The following is a 23,765-nucleotide window of genomic DNA, read 5'->3' as shown; positions in this document are numbered from 1 at the left end:
GAGGGGCAAAGGAATCTTTGTCCGTAGGCTGGTTGACCTTGTAAGGGGGCTTTAAACGAAGGAGGAGAGGGAGAGAGCATCCAGCAGCCCAGTGAGGGAGCGACAGACAGGGTCGGTGAGCAAAGGGTCTGGGGTGATGTGACGGGAAGGGGTCACAAAGCCAACAAAACAGACCCTAAGCAGGTCACCTGCAGCACTTGTGTGTAAGCAGGGAAGCGCCAACAGGGCACCACGATGGGAAAACCCCCAAACCCTCTCCAGGCACTCAACAGGCTGGGGGGCCTCTCTGAAGTGTCTGCACATTAATGCCGGGGTATGGGGAATAAACAGGAGGAGTTAGAGGTCTGCGTGCAGTTGCAGGGCTACGGTCTTGTTGGGGTCACGGAGACGTGGTGGGATGGCTCCCGAGGCTGGGGTCTTGCAGTGGAGGGACGCAGGCACTCGCGGTGTGGGGGCTCGGGAGGGAAAAGAGCACCGGCACAGCAGCATGGGGAGGAAAGAGCCTGGGCTTTGTCCTCAGGAGGTTCCCCAGGCCCTCGCTGGGTGAGCAGGGGCTGTGCTCTGCAGACCCCGCTCTGGCACAAGCAGACCTCTCCCGCAGGGATGGAGTGCCCACACTGCAGGAAAGGCGTTTCAGGGGCCAGTGCCACCGGGATGACGGCCTTGGACCGCCCCTCTGTAGGTAAAGAACTGAGAAACCTCTACACCTTCTCGTTACTGGAACGCTTAGTGTCCCTGCTTCTTCTCGTAGAGCAGCTGAGGATTGAGTTCCCTGTAGGGAGGAGGGAAACCCCTTTGTCCATGAGCGTGGTGGGTTGACCCCGGTGGGCAGCTGAGCCCCACACAGCTTGGGGAATGGGGGAGGGAACGGGAAGGGTGAAAATGAGACAACTGGTGGGTCGAGACCAAGAGAGTTTAATAGGTAAAACGAAAGCTGCGTGCGCAACCAAAGCGAAATAAGGAATTCATTCCCTACTGCCCATCGGCAGACAGATGCTCAGCCCCCTCCAGGAAAGCAGGGCTCCATCACACGTAACGGTGGCTTGGGAAGACAAACACCCTAACTCCAGATATCCCCCTGCCTCCTTCTATCCCCCAGTTTTTATTGCTTGAGCGCAGTGTCCTAGGGTCTGGGATATCGCTTTGGTCAGTGGGGGTCAGCTGTCCCGGCTGGGTCCCCTCCCAACTTCTTGCCCACCCCCCGCCCACTCGCTGGTGGATGAGAAACAGAAAAGGTCTTGATGCTGTGCAGGCGCTGTTCAGCCACAGCTCAAACAGGGGAGTGCCAGCAGCACTGGTTCGGTCACCAATCCAAAACACAGAACCCCACCGCCTGCTAGGAAGAACATTGACCCTCTCCCAGCCAAAACCAGTACGATGGGACACACACCTCCCATGAACCCTCTACAGCCACCTCCTCCTCCAGAGACGGGTCAGGAAGGGGCACTTGGGGATCTTTTGGTCTGAAGAAAGGAAAGAGGGAGCAGCACTGAGAGGGCGTGCGCGAGCAGAGAGCACAACAGCCCTGTGGGGAGAACTTCCTCACAGGTTCAAAGTGAGGAGAGCCTTGCTAAGGTCCAGGGTGGGAATAGCTACTCCGCAGAGGATGGCTAAGTGGAGGGGGGGGGAGTGAGCGAGCGGCTGCGTGGTGTTTAGTTGCTGGCTGGCGTTAAACCACGACAGGGGTTATAAAGGAAATCTTGGTAGTCTCCGAGTAGCAAATGCGATTACCAAGCCACCCAGTATCAATGCTGCGGTCTCCATTTTCCTCTGGGCCTCCCTCTCCTGCTCAGCTCTCTCGTACTGTTCTTGCTCACCTGGCGACAGAGAAACAGAGGTGTTGCAAGGGCAGGAGCTGAGCGCACAAGCCCCCAAGAGTGCTCTTGTCCCCCTCCCTCAAGCTTGGCCCTCTACAGGCAGTGGCATTTCTCCAGCCCAGAAGTTACTTTGCAGCTCTGTCAGGAAGAGGTCTGTCTTGAGGATGCACTTGGCCAGGGTTTCTCTGCTTTGGAGGAACTCCTGCAGGACAGCAGCAGCCTGAGGACCACCGGTAGAAGAGGAGTCAAGAGGAGAAACGGCAGCTGGGTGGAAATGGTTTCTTGGGGGAAGGGGATGGGACATGGAGCCTCTCCCCTTGAAGGGGAGCTGCTCTTGGTCCTACCTTCACCCCCTTGCCAGGCAGTCCCCAGTATTTCTCCACCAGTGCCTGCTGGTCTCCTTGGAAGAGCTGGTAACCCCCTGACACGCTGTAGTCCCCATCAGCGATTCGTCTCTCCATGTCTTGGCAGAGGTCCCTGAGAGCAGCCTCGCACTTGTCACGGGACGCCTGCTCGTTGTCCCTGCAGAACTTCACCTTGAGTGCCTGTACCTGGCGCTGTCCGGAAAGATGCGGGGGGAAGGCATCAGCCCAGGCGGAGCTGCATCCACCGCTCTCATGCCGGGCACAAACCAAGCCAGGCCGACATGGAGGTTGGGTTCTCCGGTCTGTGGGGTAATCAGCCGGGAGGTGACCGATGGGGAGGGCGTTCTGTGCCCACGGACGTCTCTGGGCCAAGGGGCACGGGAGCAGAGAGCGTGAGAGGGCCCACGGGCTTCCCAAAACACAGGGGCAAGAACCACTCAGCAGGACAGGGGAAGCGTGGAAGGCTCCAGGCTTCCAGCCGGGGCAGAGACGCGTCTGGGCTGCAGCAGGAGAGGGGGCAGGGCTGAGCTCCGTCCCCATTGCAGCACAGCTTCGGAACCGCGGCAGGTTCGGGGACAACTGCCAGTCTGCAGCGCGTGAGAGCAGGCGTGGGCACCGAGGCCCCTCTGGAGAGGGCTCGGCAGCGTCCTCTGGCAGGGGGCAGGGAGACCCCTGCCCCCCAGGACCATGCTCTTTCCCCAAAGCTGAGGGGGTGATGGTGTCCCTGGGGAGCCCCGGCTGGGCTGGGGACCACCTACTCGGAGCTCTGCCCGGAAAGGGCGGATGCCATCTTCAAATGCCCGTGCCACGAACAGCTCCAGCGCCTCCCGCGCGCACTGGGCGTGCAGCCCCAGTAGCTCCTGAAGGGTCTCCGTCGGCAGCTGCGCCCGCTGCTCCATCAGATCCTGGTACAACGCCACAGCCGCTTTCACTGCCGCTGCGTTCTCAGCCTCTGCCAGGGCCAGCGCCGCACTCTGCAGACACGGCACTGCCCCGCTCCGGATGGCCTCCACGTAGGTCGCTGCCAGCTTCCCCAGCACTGCCAAGGAGGACCAGGCATGAGAGAGCTGCAGCCTGAGCCAAACGCAGGCTCCCCTTCGGCCCTGGGTCCTGCCGTATCCCTGCTGCCTCCCTGCCGGACTCTTCCGGAACTTCTTTTCCTGACTCTTTCCCACCCCGCCTGCAATGTGCGGGAGTCCCAAATCCAGAGGCAGGGACGGCAGCCGGCAGAAAAGCTCTCCCTTTCCCCACCTGCCCCTCCGGCTCTGCTCGTGGTCCTTCCCCAGGCACAGCCCCACCAGCTGCTGGCCACCCAGCCCTCTCGACAGCAGGACTCACGGCTCCCCGTTACGATGCGCCCGCCAGGGATGGCCTTGGCTGGAGACGTTTCCCAGACGTGGCTGCAGAGTTTCTCCACCTGCTGCTGGAACTCGGGGTTGATCCCATCGTCCGGAAGCTCCTCCAAGCGGACCAGGTCCCTCCTGCTGGCCGGCTGCTCAAAAACAAAGCACTTGCGAGCGGGAAAGAACCGGCGGATGCATTCCCGGAGCTCGTTGTAGCCTCGGGCCTCCGGGCTGCTGCCTGTGGGGAAGAGGAGACGGAGCAAGTCCACCGGGCTCGGGCTGTTGTTGAATTACACCGGAAGGCTGCTGCGTCCGGGGCTGAACGTCTCCGGAAGCACGGCACCGTTCCCTTACCGGCCTTTAACTCCAGGGCGTTCTCCAGGTATTCATCCTCAGTGATTTCCTTCCCATCCACCTCCAGCTGCAGTGTGAAATCCCGCACAGCCCAGACGAACGTCGGGAAGAAGCGGACAATTTTTTCTGAATCCTCCAGTTCATCTTCACTCTTCTCGGCTGCTGCCTTCAACCTGACGTGCTCAGTCAGCTTCATCACATAGCTAGGGAGCTGGCTAAGGAAAGAGGGACCTCAGCTCTGAACGCAGGGGCATCGCCATCCTGCAACCGCTCAGCACTTCATGGGGAAGAGAGGAGACCCTGCGGGGACAGGGAACAGCCTGGAACCACCAGAAGGAGGAGGGAGAAAAACCCTCAGCCCTGAGGTCCACGACGTGGCACTCCTCAGGACTCAGAGCACGTCACCGGGCACCACCAGAAGGTTCTGCAGCTGCTTGAGGAACTGGGATTTGTCAACCCCTAGCCCCCCACACAGGGAGAGGAGGCCATCCCTGGGGCCTCTGTCCCACCAAGGATACTGCAGCTGCTCCATGGCTTGCTGGTCAATGGTGCCTTTGCTGTTGTAGATCAGGGTGCTGGAGAGCAGGACGGATAGCACGAAGATCCATGTGTCGTTCTCGGTGTCGCCCTGCAACAACGACCCTTGGCGCTTATCAACAAGACTCCCTAAGCATGAGCAAAGCCCCAAATCCCCAGGCCCTGAATGCCCCCAACCCACGGGCCATGGCAAGATCAGGCTTTGGAGAGACCCGCCCCATGCCATCACCACGTCTTTCTGAAGCTGGGCTGATCCTCAGCTCCTAACTCTCAGGGTCCCACAGACCTCTACCAAAGTGCTCCCTCAGCTCCTCATTCCCGCTCTGCTGCTCTTTTCCAGAAAAGCGGAGGAATTTGGCAACTTGTCTACCCCGACCTCCTTCCCCATGGCCTCTTCCCACCATAGGCGGAGGGAACACCTGCACTCTGGTCACCATGGCTGGGCCCTCAAGAGCTCCCACAAAGTGCTGGGAACGCCCAAATGGAGCTTCTGCTTCCTCCACACCTTCTCCACGTCGCCCAGCCCTTCGGTGTCCAGCAGCACCAGGGTGCGTCCAGGCTGGCAGGGGTGAGGCACACACCACATCCAGATACCTTTGGTGTGGGGCTGCACGCTGGAGCCCAGGGAGAAACCTGTGGGGAGGACGCAAGGGCGGTAACTGCAGAGTGGGCAAACCCGGGTACCTTGGCCATGCAGGGCCGGGACCTCCCTCACCTTTCCTCTGGCCAGCCAGCCTGTTCATGAGGTAGGACTTGCCCGTGCGGTACGGCCCCGTGATGGCCACCACCACCACCGACTGGGTGACCTCCGAGAGCACCTGCAGGGCCTCCTGCCGCACCACCAGCCCCTTCGTCCGCGTGTTCTCGATGAGGCAGACAGGCGCCGGCACGTGGATTTCGGACGCCATGGCTGGCAGCAAACGCAACCTGCAAAGGAGACGGAGAGACGGGCTGGTTAGCAAGGTGGGGACACCCCCCAGTCCCAGCAGGGACAGTCGTTAGCATCCTGCTTCCTTTTTCCAAGCAAATCGCGCTTTGCACCAAACTCCTTCCACCGCGCCTCCTCTTTTGGCCCCTCGCAAGCGCTGCTGTGAAGACAACGGTGACGCTCCCAAGAGGTGCACAGCCCCTTCCCCTTGGCCTTGCAACAGGAACAGCTCAGATTCTGAAAGCCCAGTGGGAAAGTGGGAGTCCTCTGCAGTGTGTCCTCAACACCCGCTGGAAGTTTGCTGGGGGTGAACCATGCAAGAACGGGTGTGGGACATGGCAACGGCCTCCGGCAGGGCTGCGGGGCAAGAGGAATGACCGGAGAGCCGCAGCAGCGCTAAGGAAAGAGAGGTTGGGGGGTGAAATCGAAGCTTCGGGAGCTTCTTATTAATTTCTTCATTAATTTCTTATGCCCGACGCCATCAAACGCCCTCTCACCCCCCCTGTGCCCCGCACAGGGACACGCTTGTGCTGCCCTCGCAAGGCTCCCCTCCCTCCTCGCCTCCTCCCGTGCGGTGGTGGGTGACCCCCTCCCCACACTCCAGTGCTCAGCGCCCGCCCCTCCTCGCCTTCTGCCCCGATGGGGAGACTGCCAGCGGCAGGGGGGCTCTCACCGAATCCGGACCCTTCCCCTGCACAGCCCCAGCCATCGCCCGGCCCCTGCCAGGGTCCGCTAAACCCCACGGACGTGGAGGCAGCACAACGGCTCCTGCCGTGCCCACAGCCAGGAGCTGCCCCACTGCAACCTCCCAGACACCCGGGGACTTGCTCCGGCAGCGAGGAGCTCCGACGGCACTGCCCGCTTCTGGGCTTGGAACCCTCTGGCGGGACCTCACAAGCCCTGCCCGCTTCCAGGAACAGCGAGGGGTCGCCCCTGGGGACAGGAGGCTGCCCCTCGTGCCACGGCGCTGCCAGCGCCGTGGGCAGGAGAGGAATGGTGAGGCCATAGGGTGCAAGCTCAGGCGAGTCCTAACTTGCACGCAGAGCCTCGGGGGTGAAGGCAGGCTCCAGCCACCCATTCCCCTTGCTCCATCCCAGAGCCCCAGCAGACCTTTGGACCTCTTCCTCCTCCCACCCGGCGGGGTCCCTGTCGCTGCCTGGGGTCAGGAGTCATTCCCAGCCCCAAAGCCCCGGGCTGCTCGCGTGGGGTGCGCAGGGGGGATTAGGGGAAGGGACTCACCGTCGTCTTCGTCACCCGCCCTGGGCTGCAACAGCTCTGCTGCAGCCGGGGTCCTGCCCTGCCGTTTATCCCGTGCCCTTGGCCGGCCCCTCTCCTCCTATTCCGGGAAACGAGGGTGTGTCAGAGAGCGAAAGTGAAAGTGGGGCTAGGAGGGAGCAGGAAACCCCATCGCTGGCCGGGCAGGAACCCCCCCAGGGGACTGCAGTCTGGGGTAGGTCCCGGCTGGAGCAGGGCAAGGGGGGGAGTGCGTTGCAATGTTAAACCCGATGGTCTGGTCCAAAGGGACCAGGGGTGGAGATTGTAATGCAAATACCCTTAAGTTGTTGTAAGCCAGGGTTTGAGTTGCATGTTACGGGGATGGCTATAGCAGGAACCACCCGAACCACCGGAGGAGAAGCCTCACAAGAAGCAGTGCCAGCGCAGCAGTCACCCGACCTGAGCTGGCTTTTGTCCCGATCCAATATCGGGAGAGGTTTCCATGTGATCCCAAGAGCGAGATGAAGACACAAACGAGGTGGGACACATGTCATTCCTCCCTTCCACCAGATCCCCAAACACTTGACTTCACTCGAGGGTGTTTGTGTTTTCTCAGGCGGAATCTTCAGTCCCAAACTTTCCAGGTGGGAAATTATATTATCTTGGGTTGTCTGAACCCTTTCTACCTCATCCCCTCCCACAAGAATATCATCAATGGGTTGGTAAATACTGACCCCCTTCTCTACCTGAACTCTTCCCAGCTCCTGTGCCAGCGCATGGGGGGCTAACGTGGGGGAGTGCCTATATCCCTGCGGGAGTCGGGTGAAAGTAAATTGCTGCCCTTCCCAAGTAAAAGCAAAGCGATCTTGGTCCTCAGGTTGTGGGTGGACCATAAAAAACATGTCCTTAACGTCCACTGTCGCCATGATCGGGTGGGCTCGTTCCTGGATTGTAGCTATAAGCTCAGCAATAGTCGGTACCGCGGCTGTCGACGGACCAGTGTTTGCATTAAGTCTGCGATAATCTACGGTCAGCCTCCACTTGCCATTGGGTTTTTGTACTGGCCACACCGGGGACTTAAAAGGGGAGTGGGCCAGAACCACAATGCCCCATTCTTTTAAATCCTCTATCACAGGCGTTCTTCCCTCTCTGGCCCCCAAGGGTATGGGGTAAGGCTTAACATTCGTAAGCTTTGAAGGGGGAAGTGGCGGCGCGGCTGTAGCAGCCGAATGTCTATTGTGGGAGAGCCAAACGACCGCTGTCTGCCTTTATTATCAGTCCAGGTTCTCCCTATCAGAACATCCAGGAGGTTGAGTGGGAATTCTCCCACAACCATTTCCACCGTGGTGGCAATACCTTCTCCCAGCAATCGTAGGTTGACTGTTGCTAACGCCTGTGGCTGAACATTGCCAAATGCGTCTGCTACAAACAGCCTCTGTTTAGAAAATTTAACCCCACAGTTAGGAGCATCCTTTGTTTTGATAGCTGAAATTTGAGCCCCAGTATCTACTAAAACTGTGACCGGGATTTGTTTTGGCCCCACAAAGCTTGTAATTAGTAAGTCACCCCGGCCATTTCCAGTGAGCCATCTGATATATAACCAACCTTCGCCCCCCGGCTCACCATTGGAGGGCGAAGGATCGAGTTTTCCGCCGAAAATCGGGGGACATTTGTTTCTGATAAATCAATTAAAGAAGGTGCACTCGGGGTGGTATTTTTAGAGCCCGTGTCTTTATCTGCCGATTTATCGGGCCATTCAGACACCAGTTTTTCTAACTTGTCAGTCCGCAATCCATCCATTAAGTCACGCGGGATCCCCTTTTGCCACCCCTTTGCCAACAGACTGCTGCGCTTCTTTGGGATGTCCCTCCCTCCAGGTGGTTTAGCGAGGGGTGTTTTTCCATCGCCCTCAGGGCGTGGAACCATTTTCACTTCAGCTCGCCTCAGGCCTCTAGAGTCTGTTTCAATGGCCGGAAGGTTTACAGGGCCATACTTGCGCCCGTCATTGATCAATTCTTGGGCGACCTCCCCCCAAGTCCACATCTTCCTATCCGGGGACCGGCGGTGCCGATCGGGTGTCAGTCCTTCTAAAGCAGCCGCAACTCTTCCGCTCTGAGGCACTGCCTGTATTTCCCCTGTAACTGTATACCCATCGGCTTTAAGGAATCGGGGAGTCCCCTCGTAAGGGGAGTCATTCGCTCAGGATCTACGGGCATCAGCATCGGGGACTCCTGCCTAGGCTCCAACTTCCGATCATACATCATCTGCAAGCAAGCTGCCTTCTGCACACTTTCCACCAACTGATCAACCGTGATTGCGAGGGGGTCCCCCCTCTCCAAGGGGTTCACACCCCCGCCCAATAGGTGCCTGCTGGGTTAAAGACCAAGGGGCGCGGTAATTCCCGGGAGTTAAAAATACTCCCGGTCCCCAATACCCCTCTGCCTCCTTTCACTTAACAAAATCTGATCCCCCCCAGATAACAATACTCTCCACACCCACTCCGTCTCCGACTCCCTAGGGGTTCGGCCAAAATCCTTTTTTAACTTTGCCAACTCGGGGGCAGTAGAGGGGACCTCCTTGGTTGTAACTTAGGGGAACTGATCCTGATCATCATCATAAATATACTCGGTCTTAACCAAGGGTTGCAGCGAGAGCGGTTCCAATTTCTCTACTTTTTCTCTCGCTGCCTGCAAGTCGTTAAAAGGATAACCAGTTTCCGATCTTGGGGGTATTTCCTCGTGGGCAGTGCCCGCAAGGAGTTGCTCCTTAAGAGCAATCTGCAGATATTTCACCTGGTCTCTCTCTCCTTCAAGCTGTTCCTTTAATTCCGCCACTTGCCCCTGAAGGGACCGAACGAGGTTTTGGAGGGATTCAACAATTAGGGATTCCTCAACGCGACAACGTTCCCTCGCCTCCACAGCAGCGGCTGAACTGGCACCAAGAACAGCACAAACAATCGCTTTTCCTCTTCCAGATCTCACTCTCGCATCCTTTTGCAAAGCACTCGTCCGATCAACCACACTCTGCAAATTATATCAATTTCCCTGAGCCCAGTCCATTCCGGGCACAGAGGGTCGTGCATTATGTCTCTCCAAAAACTCAAACAGAACTTCTCTCCCCGAAGGGACAGTTTTAGTATCACTCATCTCTATACCAAGCAGGGAAGCGGTCGTCTCAGGAAGGAAGTGCACAAGTTTCGAACACCAACCCGCCCCCCTCCACCCTCCCGAGAGGTTTCGCGTATTTGCAGAACGAAGCGGGGAAGCGGTCGTCTCAGGAAGGCAGCTCCTAAGTTACAAACACAGCCCCGCACCCCTGCCTCTCCTGAGAGGTCTCACGTAAAACAGTGCGGCACTCTCGGCTCGAGGGATCCTGTCAATTTAAATTCCTGATCCAATATCGGGGGAGGTTTCGATGTGATCCCAAGAGCGAGATGAAGACACAAACAGCAGCCTGGCCTGGTGCAGCACGTCCCTGCTCGCCACACGGGGGGTGGCCTCGATGATCTCTGAGGGTCCTGGCCGTTTGCCCACCCCCCGCCTGCTCGCTGCGGGGGGCAGAGGGGGAAAGAAGGCCCCGACCTTGTGCACGCACCGCTCAGCAGCAGCCAAAGCATTTGTGTGTTACCAACACCTTTCCAGCACCACGGGCTGGATGAAGACGGTTAACTCTGTCCCAGCCACGGGTGCTGTGCTGCGGTTCCCCCTTCCCTCTCGTATCCACCAGGTGGGTCCCTCACCTCCCCCCCCACCCCCCCAACATGACCCCCACGTCGCCCTGCCCCCCTTGGAGCACCCACTCACGTGCTTCCTCTTCTCCTCCACCCACGGACACGTCCCCGACACCCCGGCAGCCCTGCCGGGGCCCCTGCTGCTCTCCCACACGTGCGTCCCCCCAAAATGCCCCTCGTGGACGTGCCACCACCCCCACGAGCCTCTCCCCTGAGGGCCTGCCAAGAATTGCCCTGCTCGCCCCGAAGCCCCGGTGCCCCAGCACGCACACCCCCTCCCCGAGACCCCTCCTGCGGACACGCGCCGTGGTCCCCTCGCACCCACGGCCCTCGTGCCGCCCCCTCCCGAGGACGCGCACCGCTGACACGCGGGCATGCTCCTCAGCCTCCCCCCACGCACGCCCAGCCCCCATCTCCCACGGGCACCGCGCTGCCCCAGCATCCCCCCACGGACGTGCCCTGCACCCCATTTCCCTCACGGAGCCCTACCCCATCCCTCTTCCCCTCTCAAAGGGGTGCCGCGGCCCCCTTGAAAAGACATCCCCTCCCCCATGGTGCGCCCACCCTCCCCTTGCAGAAACACCACGTCCCCCTTCCCCTCCCCTCCCCCTCCTCCGCAGGTCCCCGTGCCCCTTTCTCGCACCCAGGGGCAGGAACCACCCCCCGACGCACGGGCACCCCGTCCCCGTTTCCCCCCGCTCTCCCATCGCGGTGCCCGCTCCCCAGTGCCCCCACACAAGGGTGCCCTCCCGCGCCCAGACCCCAGCCCTCTGACCCACCCCACGGCTCCCCTGCGCCATCTCCAGGCTCGCTGCCAGCACCCAGCACCGACACGCTCATCCCACAGGCACCCCCGCGCCCGGGTCCCCTCGGGTGGCCCTGTCACCCCGGGTAGCCCAGCCCGCGCCCAAGGAGCCCTCCTGGCCGGCCGGTCCAGCTCGGCGTTTGCTGGTCAGCGCACACTGGGATTGGGGCGGGCACGGACGTGTGCCCCCGCGCGCCAGCACCGGGACGTGGGCTGTCACCCGTGGTCCCGCTCCAGACACGGGCGCTGAGCCCCTCGCTCGCACCAGTCCCTCCCAGCAGCTGGTTTTTGGGTCACGCACCATGCCCACCCCAACTGCTGGGGGCCGAGACCCCCACCTGCCCCGGTAGCTGCACTGAGAACCCCCCGCTCACGCCAGTGGCTGGTACTGGGACCCCACTTGCCCCAGTACCTGGCACTGGGACCCCACTCACCCCAGTAGCTGGCACTGGACCCCAATTTGCAACAGTAGCTGGTACCGGGATCTCCATTCACCCCAGTAGCGGGCACTGAGACTCCACTGGCTGCAGTAGCTGCTACTGGGATCCCCATTCGCTCCAGTAGCTGGTACTGGGATCCCCATTCGCTCCAGTAGCTGGCACTGGGACTCCACTGGCTCCAGTAGCTGTCACTGGGATCCCCGTTCACCCCAGTGGCTGGTACTGGGATCCCCATTAGCCCCAGTAGCTGGCACTGGGATCCCCATTCACCCCAGTGGCTGGCACTGGGATCCCCGTTCACCCCAGTGGCTGGTACTGGGATCCCCATTCACCCCAGTAGCTGGCACTGGGAGCCCCATTAGCCCCAGTAGCTGGTACTGGGATCCCCATTTGCTCCAGCAGCTGGCACTGGATCCCCATTCAGCCCAGTAGCTGACACTGGGATTCGCATTAGCCCCAGTAGCTGGCACTGGGATCCCCATTAGCCCCAGTAGCTGGTACTGGGATTCGCATTAGCCCCAGCAGCTGGCACTGGATCCCCATTCACCCCAGTGGCTGGTACTGGGATCCCCATTTGCTCCAGTAGCTGGCACTGGATCCCCATTCACCCCAGTGGCTGGTACTGGGATCCCCATTAGCCCCAGTAGCTGGCACTGGGATCCCCATTCACCCCAGTAGCTGGCACTGGGACTCCACTGGCTCCAGTAGCTGGCACTGGGATCCCCATTCACCCCAGTAGCTGGCACTGGATCCCCATTCACCCCAGTAGATGGTACTGGGATCCCCATTAACTCTGCTAGCTGGTACTGGGATCCCCATTCACCCCAGTAGCTAGCACTTGGATCCCCATTCACCCCAGGAGCTGGCACTGGGATCCCCATTAACTCCACTAGTTGGCACTGGATCCCCATTCACCCCAGTGGCTGGCACTGGGATCCCCATTCGCTCCAGTAGCTGGCACGGGGATCCCCATTAGCCCCAGTAGCTGGCACTGGGATCCCCATTAGCCCCAGTAGCTGGTACTGGGATCCCCATTTGCTCCACTAGCTGGCACTGGATCCCCATTCAGCCCAGTAGCTGACACTGGGATTCGCATTAGCCCCAGTAGCTGGCACTGGGATCCCCATTCACCCCAGTAGCTGGCACTGGGACTCCACTGGCTCCAGTAGCTGGCACTGGGATCCCCATTCACCCCAGTAGCTGGCACTGGATCCCCATTCACCCCAGTAGCTGGCACTGGGATCCACATTCACCCCAGTAGCTGGTACTGGGATCCCCATTAGCTCCAGTAGCTGGTACTGGGATCCCCATTCACCCCAGTAGCTGGCACTGGGATCCCCATTAACTCCACTAGTTGGCACTGGATCCCCATTCACCCCAGTGCCTGGCACTGGGATCCCCATTCGCTCCAGTAGCTGGCACTGGGATCCCCATTAGCCCCAATAGCTGGCACTGGGATCCCCATTAGCTCCACTGGCTGGCACTGGGAACCCCATTCATCCCAGTAGCTGGCACTGGGATCCCCATTCACCCCAGTGGCTGGTACTGGGATCCCCATTCGCTCCAGTAGTTGGTACTGGGATCCCCATTAGCCCCAGTAGCTGGCACTGGGATCCCCATTAGCCCCAGTAGCTGGTACTGGCATCCCCATTTGCTCCACTAGCTGGCACTAGATCCCCATTCACCCCAGTAGCTGGCACTAGATCCCCATTCACCCCAGTAGCTGGCACTGGGATCCCCATTAGCCCCAGTAGCAGGCACCCTTTCCAGCAGTGTTCAGGATCTCCCTCCTGACTTACGACCCCACCAGTTGCAAAGTCCAAGCTGGTCTTCCTGGGAGTGGCACCTGTAATTGCTTGTCAGTTAACGAGGCTGGGGCGGGTTGTTTCGTGTCACTGCTTTTGTTCGTGTTCCTCCCTTTCCTTCTCCCAACTCGTGCGAGACCCTTAGCCGGGTCATTCAAAGAACAAACATCTCCGCGTGTCCCTACGCTGCTCGGTGCCTTCAGCAGCAAGGTCTCCCAGGCCTCTGTGATGTGTTGTGCTGCGTCTGGCAGGGACAGAGGTCATTTTCTCCAGAGAAGCTGCTACGGGGCGAGGGCTTGGATTTGTGCTGGAAACAGCGTTGGTCACACAGGGCTGTTTTCGTTCCTGCTGAGCAGGGCTTACAGACGGTCAAGACCTCTTCTGCTCCTCACCCCACCCCACCAGCGAGGAGGCTGGGGCTGCACAAGGAGCTGGGAGGGGACACGGCCGGGACAGCTGACCCCAGCTGACCAAGGGGACGTTCCAGACCATGAGACATCGTGCTCAGCATGTAAAGCTGGGGGAAGAAGGAGGAAAAGGGGACGTTCGGAGTGATGGGGGGCATATCGGTAGATCAGCTCACCTTATATTTGGGTGCCCTCTCATTTCAGAAGCAAAGCCTGAAGACAACTCAACTCACACCACGTACCAGGTCTCCACGGCTTGGAGGGAACGCCTGCGAGCCCCAGGGGCAAGCGTGCGAGGAGGAGAGCAGTGCCGATGCAGGTCAACAGTTGGCTGAGGAACTGGTGCTGGCAAGAGGGGTTTGGGCTCTACAACCACGGGACCCTGTATGCAGCTCAGGGTCTGCCTGGGAGAGACGGGATCCACCTCACCAGAGGGGCAAAGGAATCTTTGTCCGTAGGCTGGTTGACCTTGTAAGGGGGCTTTAAACGAAGGAGGAGAGGGAGAGAGCATCCAGCAGCCCAGTGAGGGAGCGACAGACAGGGTCGGTGAGCAAAGGGTCTGGGGTGATGTGACGGGAAGGGGTCACAAAGCCAACAAAACAGACCCTAAGCAGGTCACCTGCAGCACTTGTGTGTAAGCAGGGAAGCGCCAACAGGGCACCACGATGGGAAAACCCCCAAACCCTCTCCAGGCCCTCAACAGGCTGGGGGGCCTCTCTGAAGTGTCTGCACATTAATGCCGGGGTATGGGGAATAAACAGGAGGAGTTAGAGGTCTGCGTGCAGTTGCAGGGCTACGGTCTTGTGGGGTCACGGAGACGTGGTGGGATGGCTCCCGAGGCTGGGGTCTTGCAGTGGAGGGACGCAGGCTCTCGCAGTGTGGGGGCTCGGGAGGGAAAAGAGCACCGGCACAGCAGCATGGGGAGGAAAGAGCCTGGGCTTTGTCCTCAGGAGGTTCCCCAGGCCCTCGCTGGGTGAGCAGGGGCTGTGCTCTGCAGACCCCGCTCTGGCACAAGCAGACCTCTCCCGCAGGGATGGAGTGCCCACACTGCAGGAAAGGCGTTTCAGGGGCCAGTGCCACCGGGATGACGGCCTTGGACCGCCCCTCTGTAGGTAAAGAACTGAGAAACCTCTACACCTTCTCGTTACTGGAACGCTTAGTGTCCCTGCTTCTTCTCGTGGAGCAGCTGAGGATTGAGTTCCCTGTAGGGAGGAGGGAAACCCCTTTGTCCATGAGCGTGGTGGGTTGACCCCGGTGGGCAGCTGAGCCCCACACAGCTTGGGGAATGGGGGAGGGAACGGGAAGGGTGAAAATGAGACAACTGGTGGGTCGAGACCAAGAGAGTTTAATAGGTAAAACGAAAGCTGCGTGCGCAACCAAAGCGAAATAAGGAATTCATTCCCTACTGCCCATCGGCAGACAGATGCTCAGCCCCCTCCAGGAAAGCAGGGCTCCATCACACGTAACGGTGGCTTGGGAAGACAAACACCCTAACTCCAGACATCCCCCTGCCTCCTTCTATCCCCCAGTTTTTATTGCTTGAGCGCAGTGTCCTAGGGTCTGGGATATCGCTTTGGTCAGCGGGGGTCAGCTGTCCCGGCTGGGTCCCCTCCCAACTTCTTGCCCACCCCCCGCCCACTCGCTGGTGGATGAGAAACAGAAAAGGTCTTGATGCTGTGCAGGCGCTGTTCAGCCACAGCTCAAACAGGGGGGTGTCAGCAGCACTGGTTCGGTCACCAATCCAAAACTCAGAACCCCACCGGCTGCTAGGAAGAACATTGACCCTCTCCCAGCCAAAACCAGTACGATGGGACACACACCTCCCGTGAACCCCCTACAGCCACCTCCTCCTCCAGAGACGGGTCAGGAAGGGGCACTTGGGGATCTTTTGGTCTGAAGAAAGGAAAGAGGGAGCAGCACTGAGAGGGCGTGAGCGAGCAGAGAGCACAACAGCCCTGTGGGGAGAACTTCCTCACAGGTTCAAAGTGAGGAGAGCCTTGCTAAGGCCCAGGGTGGGAAGAGCTACTCCGCAGAGGATGGCTAAGTGGAGGGGGGGGGGAGTGAGCGAGCGGCTGCGTGGTGTTTAGTTGCTGGCTGGCGTTAAACCACGACAGGGGTTAGAAAGGAAATCTTGGTAGTCTCCGAGTAGCAACTGCGATTCCCAAGTTAATCAGTATCAATGCTGCGGTCTCCATCATCCTCCGGGCCGCCCTCACCCGCTCAGCTCTCTCGTACTGGTCTTGCTCACCTGGCGACAGAGAAACAGAGGTGTTGCAAGGGCAGGAGCTGAGCGCACAAGCCCCCAAGAGTGCTCTTGTCCCCCTCCCTCAAGCTTGGCCCTCTACAGGCAGTGGCATTTCTCCAGCCCAGAAGTTACTTTGCAGCTCTGTCAGGTAGAGGTCTATCTGGCGGATGCACTTGGCCAGGGTTTCTCTGCTTTGGAGGAACTCCTGCAGGACAGCAGCAGCCTGAGGACCACAGGTAGAAGAGGAGTCAAGAGGAGGAACGGCAGCTGGGGGGAAATGGTTTCTTGGGGGAAGGGGATGGGACATGGAGCCTCTCCCCTTGAAGGGGAGCTGCTCTTGGTCCTACCTTCACCCCCTTGCCAGGCAGTTCCCAGTATTTCTCCACCAGTGTCTGTTGGTCTCCTTGGAAGAGCTGGTAGCCCCCTGGCACGTTGTAGACCCCATCAGCGATTCGTCTCTCCATGTCTTGGCAGAGGTCCCTGAGAGCAGCCTCGCACTTGTCACGGGACGCCTGCTCGTTGTCCCTGCAGAACTTCACCTTGAGTGCCTGTACCTGGCGCTGTCCGGAAAGATGCGGGGGGAAGGCATCAGCCCAGGCGGAGCTGCATCCACCGCTCTCATGCCGGGCACAAACCAAGCCAGGCCGACATGGAGGTTGGGTTCTCCGGTCTGTGGGGTAATCAGCCGGGAGGTGACCGATGGGGAGGGCGTTCTGTGCCCACGGACGTCTCTGGGCCAAGGGGCACGGGAGCAGAGAGCGTGAGAGGGCCCACGGGCTTCCCAAAACACAGGGGCAAGAACCACTCAGCAGGACAGGGGAAGCGTGGAAGGCTCCAGGCTTCCAGCCGGGGCAGAGACGCGTCTGGGCTGCAGCAGGAGAGGGGGCAGGGCTGAGCTCCGTCCCCATTGCAGCACAGCTTCGGAACCGCGGCAGGTTCGGGGACAACTGCCAGTCTGCAGCGCGTGAGAGCAGGCGTGGGCACCGAGGCCCCTCTGGAGAGGGCTCGGCAGCGTCCTCTGGCAGGGGGCAGGGAGACGCCTGCCCCCCAGGACCGTGCTCTTTCCCCAAAGCTGAGGGGGTGGTGGTGTCCCTGGGGAGCCCCGGCTGGGCTGGGGACCACCTACTCGGAGCTCTGCCCGGAAAGAGCGGATGCCATCTTCAAATGCCCGTGCCACGAACAGCTCCAGCGCCTCCCGCGCGCACTGGGCGTGCAGCCCCAGTAGCTCCTGAAGGGTCTCCGTCGGCAGCTGCGCCCGCTGCTCCATCAGATCCCGGTACAACGCCACAGCCGCTTTCACTGCCGCTGCGTTCTCAGCCTCTGCCAGGGCCAGCGCCGCACTCTGCAGACACGGCACTGCCCCGCTCCGGATGGCCTCCACGTAGGTCGCTGCCAGCTTCCCCAGCACTGCCAAGGAGGACCAGGCATGAGAGAGCTGCAGCCTGAGCCAAACGCAGGCTCCCCTTCGGCCCTGGGTCCTGCCGTATCCCTGCTGCCTCCCTGCCGGACTCTTCCGGAACTTCTTTTCCTGACTCTTTCCCACCCCGCCTGCAACGTGCGGGAGCCCCAAATCCAGAGGCAGGGACGGCAGCCGGCAGAAAAGCTCTCCCTTTCCCCACCTGCCCCTCCGGCTCTGCACGTGGTCCTTCCCCAGGCACAGCCCCACCAGCTGCTGGCCACCCAGCCCTCTCGACAGCAGGACTCACGGCTCCCCGTTACGATGCGCCCGCCAGGGATGGCCTTGGCTGGAGACGTTTCCCAGACGTGGCTGCAGAGTTTCTCCACCTGCTGCTGGAACTCGGGGTTGATCCCATCGTCCGGAAGCTCCTCCAAGCGGACCAGGTCCCTCCTGCCGGCCGGCTGCTCAAAAACAAAGCACTTGCGAGCGGGAAAGAACCGGCGGATGCATTCCCGGAGCTCGTTGTAGCCTCGGGCCTCCGGGCTGCTGCCTGTGGGGAAGAGGAGACGGAGCAAGTCCACCGGGCTCGGGCTGTTGTTGAATTACACCGGAAGGCTGCTGTGTCCGGGGCTGAACGTCTCCGGCAGCACGGCACCGTTCCCTTACCGGCCTTTAACTCCAGGGCGTTCTCCAGGTATTCATCCTCAGTGATTTCCTTCCCATCCACCTCCAGCTGCAGTGTGAAATCCCGCACAGCCCAGACGAACGTTGGGAAGAAGCGGACAAGTTTTTCTGAATCCTCCAGTTCATCTTCACTCTTCTCGGCTGCTGCCTTCAACCTGACGTGCTCAGTCAGCTTCATCACATAGCTAGGGAGCTGGCTAAGGAAAGAGGGACCTCAGCTCTGAACGCAGGGGCATCGCCATCCTGCAACCGCTCAGCACTTCATGGGGAAGAGAGGAGACCCTGCGGGGACAGGGAACAGCCTGGAACCACCAGAAGGAGGAGGGAGAAAAACCCTCAGCCCTGAGGTCCACGACGTGGCACTCCTCAGGACTCAGAGCACGTCACCGGGCACCACCAGAAGGTTCTGCAGCTGCTTGAGGAACTGGGATTTGTCAACCCCTAGCCCCCCACACAGGGAGAGGAGGCCATCCCTGGGGCCTCGGTCCACCAAGGATACTGCAGCTGCTCCATGGCTTGCTGGTCAATGGTGCCTTTGCTGTTGTAGATCAGGGTGCTGGAGAGCAGGACGGATAGCACGAAGATCCATGTGTCGTTCTCGGTGTCGCCCTGCAACAACGACCCTTGGCGCTTATCAACAAGACTCTCTAAGCATGAGCAAAGCCCCAGATCCCCATGCCCTGAATGCCCCCAACCCACGGGCCATGGCAAGATCAGGCTTTGGAGAGACCCGCCCCATGCCATCACCACGTCTTTCTGAAGCTGGGCTGATCCTCAGCTCCTAACTCTCAGGGTCCCACAGACCTCTACCAAAGTGCTCCCTCAGCTCCTCATTCCCGCTCTGCTGCTCTTTTCTAGAAAAGCGGAGGAATTTGGCAACTTGTCTACCCCGACCTCCTTCCCCATGGCCTCTTCCCACCATACGCGGTGGGAACACCTGCACTCTGGTCACCATGGCTGGGCCCTCAAGAGCTTCCACAAAGTGCTGGGAACGCCCAAATGGAGCTTCTGCTTCCTCCACACCTTCTCCACGTCGCCCAGCCCTTCGGTGTCCAGCAGCACCAGGGTGCGTCCAGGCTGGCAGGGGTGAGGCACACACCACATCCAGATACCTTTGGTGTGGGGCTGCACGCTGGAGCCCAGGGAGAAACCTGTGGGGAGGACGCAAGGGCGGTAACTGCAGAGTGGGCAAACCCGGGTACCTTGGCCATGCAGGGCCGGGACCTCCCTCACCTTTCCTCTGGCCAGCCAGCCTGTTCATGAGGTAGGACTTGCCCGTGCGGTACGGCCCCGTGATGGCCACCACCACCACCGGCTGGGTGACCTCCGAGAGCACCTGCAGGGCCTCCTGCCGCACCACCAGCCCCTTCGTCCGCGTGTTCTCGATGAGGCAGACAGGCGCCGGCACGTGGATTTCGGACGCCATGGCTGGCAGCAAACGCAGCCTGCAAAGGAGACGGAGAGACGGGCTGGTTAGCAAGGTGGGGACCCCCCCCAGTCCCAGCAGGGACAGTCGTTAGCATCCTGCTTCCTTTTTCGAAGCGAATCACGCTTTGCACCAAACTCCTTCCACCGCGCCTCCTCTTTTGGCCCCTCGCAAGCGCTGCTGTGAAGACAACGGTGACGCTCCCAAGAGGTGCACAGCCCCTTCCCCTTGGCCTTGCAACAGGAACAGCTCAGATTCTGACAGCCCAGTGGGAAAGTGGGAGTCCTCTGCAGTGTGTCCTCAACACCCGCTGGAAGTTTGCTGGGGGTGAACCATGCAAGAACGGGTGTGGGACATGGCAACGGCCTCCGGCAGGGCTGCGGGGCAAGAGGAATGACCGGAGAGCCGCAGCAGCGCTAAGGAAAGAGAGGTTGGGGGGTGAAATCGAAGCTTCGGGAGCTTCTTATTAATTTCTTCATTAATTTCTTATGCCCGACGCCATCAAACGCCCTCTCACCCCCCCTGTGCCCCGCACAGGGACACGCTTGTGCTGCCCTCGCAAGGCTCCCCTCCCTCCTCGCCTCCTCCCGTGCGGTGGTGGGTGACCCCCTCCCCACACTCCAGTGCTCAGCGCCCGCCCCTCCTCGCCTTCTGCCCCGATGGGGAGACTGCCAGCGGCAGGGGGGCTCTCACCGAATCCGGACCCTTCCCCTGCACAGCCCCAGCCATCGCCCGGCCCCTGCCAGGGTCCGCTAAACCCCACGGACGTGGAGGCAGCACAACGGCTCCTGCCGTGCCCACAGCCAGGAGCTGCCCCACTGCAACCTCCCAGACACCCGGGGACTTGCTCCGGCAGCGAGGAGCTCCGACGGCACTGCCCGCTTCTGGGCTTGGAACCCTCTGGCGGGACCTCACAAGCCCTGCCCGCTTCCAGGAACAGCGAGGGGTCGCCCCTGGGGACAGGAGGCTGCCCCTCGTGCCACGGCGCTGCCAGCGCCGTGGGCAGGAGAGGAATGGTGAGGCCATAGGGTGCAAGCTCAGGCGAGTCCTAACTTGCACGCAGAGCCTCGGGGGTGAAGGCAGGCTCCAGCCACCCATTCCCCTTGCTCCATCCCAGAGCCCCAGCAGACCTTTGGACCTCTTCCTCCTCCCACCCGGCGGGGTCCCTGTCGCTGCCTGGGGTCAGGAGTCATTCCCAGCCCCAAAGCCCCGGGCTGCTCGCGTGGGGTGCGCAGGGGGGATTAGGGGAAGGGACTCACCGTCGTCTTCGTCACCCGCCCTGGGCTGCAACAGCTCTGCTGCAGCCGGGGTCCTGCCCTGCCGTTTATCCCGTGCCCTTGGCCGGCCCCTCTCCTCCTATTCCGGGAAACGAGGGTGTGTCAGAGAGCGAAAGTGAAAGTGGGGCTAGGAGGGAGCAGGAAACCCCATCGCTGGCCGGGGGTCTGGCCCTGGCCCGCAGCTGAGCACGGAGACTGGGGGCAGCTGACATAAGGACGGTTTAACCAGTGGAGGAACAAGAAGGGGCGGTGGGACACGGGGACCAGGCGCCCCGAGGAGCTGCGGGTGGCCCCGCGCTGGAAGCGCTTCGGGTCAGCTCGGAGGGGCTTTAGCAGCCTGGCCTGGTGCAGCACGTCCCTGCTCGCCACACGGGGGGTGGCCTCGATGATCTCTGAGGGTCCTGGCCGTTTGCCCACCCCCCGCCTGCTCGCTGCGGGGGGCAGAGGGGGAAAGAAGGCCCCGACCTTGTGCACGCACCGCTCAGCAGCAGCCAAAGCATTTGTGTGTTACCAACACCTTTCCAGCACCACGGGCTGGATGAAGACGGTTAACTCTGTCCCAGCCACGGGTGCTGTGCTGCGGTTCCCCCTTCCCTCTCGTATCCACCAGGTGGGTCCCTCACCTCCCCCCCCACCCCCCCAACATGACCCCCACGTCGCCCTGCCCCCCTTGGAGCACCCACTCACGTGCTTCCTCTTCTCCTCCACCCACGGACACGTCCCCGACACCCCGGCAGCCCTGCCGGGGCCCCTGCTGCTCTCCCACACGTGCGTCCCCCCAAAATGCCCCTCGTGGACGTGCCACCACCCCCACGAGCCTCTCCCCTGAGGGCCTGCCAAGAATTGCCCTGCTCGCCCCGAAGCCCCGGTGCCCCAGCACGAACACCCCCTCCCCGAGACCCCTCCTGCGGACACGCGCCGTGGTCCCCTCGCACCCACGGCCCTCGTGCCGCCCCCTCCCGAGGACGCGCACCGCTGACACGCGGGCATGCTCCTCAGCCTCCCCCCACGCACACCCAGCCCCCATCTCCCACGGGCACCGCGCTGCCCCAGCATCCCCCCACGGACGTGCCCTGCACCCCATTTCCCTCACGGAGCCCTACCCCATCCCTCTTCCCCTCTCAAAGGGGTGCCGCGGCCCCCTTGAAAAGACATCCCCTCCCCCACGGTGCGCCCACCCTCCCCTTGCAGAAACACCACGTCCCCCTTCCCCTCCCCTCCCCCTCCTCCGCAGGTCCCCGTGCCCCTTTCTCGCACCCAGGGGCAGGAACCACCCCCCGACGCACGGGCACCCCGTCCCCGTTTCCCCCCGCTCTCCCATCGAGGTGCCCGCTCCCCAGTGCCCCCACACAAGGGTGCCCTCCCGCGCCCAGACCCCAGCCCTCTGACCCACCCCACGGCTCCCCTGCGCCATCTCCAGGCTCGCTGCCAGCACCCAGCACCGACACGCTCATCCCACAGGCACCCCCGCGCCCGGGTCCCCTCGGGTGGCCCTGTCACCCCGGGTAGCCCAGCCGGCGCCCAAGGAGCCCTCCTGGCCGGCCGGTCCAGCTCGGCGTTTGCTGGTCAGCGCACACCGGGATTGGGGCGGGCACGGACGTGTGCCCCCGCGCGCCAGCACCGGGACGTGGGCTGTCACCCGTGGTCCCGCTCCAGACACGGGCGCTGAGCCCCTCGCTCGCACCAGTCCCTCCCAGCAGCTGGTTTTTGGGTCACGCACCATGCCCACCCCAACTGCTGGGGGCCGAGACCCCCACCTGCCCCGGTAGCTGCACTGAGAACCCCCCGCTCACGCCAGTGGCTGGTACTGGGACCCCACTTGCCCCAGTACCTGGCACTGGGACCCCACTCACCCCAGTAGCTGGCACTGGACCCCAATTTGCAAGAGTAGCTGGTACCGGGATCTCCATTCACCCCAGTAGCGGGCACTGAGACTCCACTGGCTGCAGTAGCTGCTACTGGGATCCCCATTCGCTCCAGTAGCTGGTACTGGGATCCCCATTCACCCCAGTAGCTGGCACTGGGACTCCACTGGCTCCAGTAGCTGGCACTGGGATCCCCGTTCACCCCAGTGGCTGGTACTGGGATCCCCATTAGCCCCAGTAGCTGGCACTGGGATCCCCATTCACCCCAGTAGCTGGCACTGGGATCCCCGTTCACCCCAGTGGCTGGTACTGGGATCCCCATTCACCCCAGTAGCTGGCACTGGGAGCCCCATTAGCCCCAGTAGCTGGTACTGGGATCCCCATTTGCTCCACTAGCTGGCACTGGATCCCCATTCAGCCCAGTAGCTGACACTGGGATTCGCATTAGCCCCAGTAGCTGGCACTGGGATCCCCATTAGCCCCAGTAGCTGGTACTGGGATTCGCATTAGCCCCAGTAGCTGGCACTGGATCCCCATTCACCCCAGTGGCTGGTACTGGGATCCCCATTTGCTCCAGTAGCTGGCACTGGATCCCCATTCACCCCAGTGGCTGGTACTGGGATCCCCATTAGCTCCACTAGCTGGCACTGGGATCCCCATTCACCCCAGTAGCTGGCACTGGGACTCCACTGGCTCCAGTAGCTGGCACTGGGATCCCCATTCACCCCAGTAGCTGGCACTGGATCCCCATTCACCCCAGTAGATGGTACTGGGATCCCCATTAACTCTGCTAGCTGGTACTGTGATCCCCATTCACCCCAGTAGCTAGCACTTGGATCCCCATTCAACCCAGGAGCTGGCACTGGGATCCCCATTAACTCCACTAGTTGGCACTGGATCCCCATTCACCCCAGTGGCTGGCACTGGGATCCCCATTCGCTCCAGTAGCTGGCACGGGGATCCCCATTAGCCCCAGTAGCTGGCACTGGGATCCCCATTAGCCCCAGTAGCTGGTACTGGGATCCCCATTTGCTCCACTAGCTGGCACTGGATCCCCATTCAGCCCAGTAGCTGACACTGGGATTCGCATTAGCCCCAGTAGCTGGCACTGGGATCCCCATTC

The 23,765-nt window shown here is 61.3% G+C and overlaps 2 protein-coding genes across 4 annotated transcripts; both read right to left on the bottom strand.

Annotated features, from left to right (window-relative positions):
- Positions 1 to 899: 899 nt before the first annotated feature.
- LOC142077113 (guanylate-binding protein 1-like) lies at positions 900 to 5,330 on the bottom strand. Of its 3 annotated transcripts, none has more exons than XM_075139305.1 (9): positions 5,132 to 5,330; positions 4,922 to 5,049; positions 4,398 to 4,507; positions 3,880 to 4,082; positions 3,521 to 3,763; positions 2,941 to 3,221; positions 2,162 to 2,374; positions 1,947 to 2,037; positions 900 to 1,817 (listed from the first exon to the last, which is right to left on the bottom strand). In XM_075139305.1, the coding sequence occupies exons 1-9, from the start codon at positions 5,322 to 5,324 to the stop codon at positions 1,687 to 1,689; spliced, it is 1,593 nt and encodes a 530-aa protein (XP_074995406.1). In that variant the 5' UTR covers positions 5,325 to 5,330; the 3' UTR covers positions 900 to 1,686. The 3 variants fall into 3 exon arrangements, with proteins under 3 accessions (XP_074995406.1, XP_074995405.1, XP_074995404.1); XM_075139303.1 differs by having other exon boundaries at positions 1,731 to 1,817; positions 1,947 to 2,081; positions 5,132 to 5,326; XM_075139304.1 differs by lacking the exon at positions 5,132 to 5,330 and having other exon boundaries at positions 4,851 to 4,933.
- A 9,745-nt stretch (positions 5,331 to 15,075) lies between these two features.
- Positions 15,076 to 20,853, bottom strand: LOC142077111 (guanylate-binding protein 1-like). The gene is made up of 10 exons (XM_075139298.1): positions 20,760 to 20,853; positions 19,308 to 19,519; positions 19,098 to 19,225; positions 18,574 to 18,683; positions 18,057 to 18,259; positions 17,698 to 17,940; positions 17,118 to 17,398; positions 16,339 to 16,551; positions 16,124 to 16,214; positions 15,076 to 15,994 (listed from the first exon to the last, which is right to left on the bottom strand). The coding sequence occupies exons 2-10, from the start codon at positions 19,498 to 19,500 to the stop codon at positions 15,864 to 15,866; spliced, it is 1,593 nt and encodes a 530-aa protein (XP_074995399.1). The 5' UTR covers positions 19,501 to 19,519; positions 20,760 to 20,853; the 3' UTR covers positions 15,076 to 15,863.
- Positions 20,854 to 23,765: the final 2,912 nt, after the last annotated feature.

This window comes from Calonectris borealis, unplaced genomic scaffold, assembly GCF_964195595.1.
Source record: "Calonectris borealis unplaced genomic scaffold, bCalBor7.hap1.2 HAP1_SCAFFOLD_156, whole genome shotgun sequence".
NCBI lineage: Eukaryota > Metazoa > Chordata > Aves > Procellariiformes > Procellariidae > Calonectris > Calonectris borealis.
The sequence above is the reverse complement of the archived record's forward strand: the minus strand, read 5'-3'. Positions and strand labels throughout refer to the sequence as shown.

Coding starts and splice junctions, on each gene's coding strand:
- LOC142077113 (XM_075139305.1), bottom strand. CDS start 5,324: ATGGCGTCCGAAATCCACGTGCCGGCGCCTGTCTGCCTCATCGAGAAC. Junction 5,050..5,131: donor GCTGGCTGGCCAGAGGAAAG/GTGAGGGAGGTC, acceptor TCCTCCCCACAG/GTTTCTCCCTGGGCTCCAGC. Junction 4,508..4,921: donor GGCTGGGCGACGTGGAGAAG/GTGTGGAGGAAG, acceptor TCGTTGTTGCAG/GGCGACACCGAGAACGACAC.
- LOC142077111 (XM_075139298.1), bottom strand. CDS start 19,500: ATGGCGTCCGAAATCCACGTGCCGGCGCCTGTCTGCCTCATCGAGAAC. Junction 18,684..19,097: donor GGCTGGGCGACGTGGAGAAG/GTGTGGAGGAAG, acceptor TCGTTGTTGCAG/GGCGACACCGAGAACGACAC. Junction 18,260..18,573: donor CAAGCCATGGAGCAGCTGCA/GTATCCTTGGTG, acceptor CCAGCTCCCTAG/CTATGTGATGAAGCTGACTG.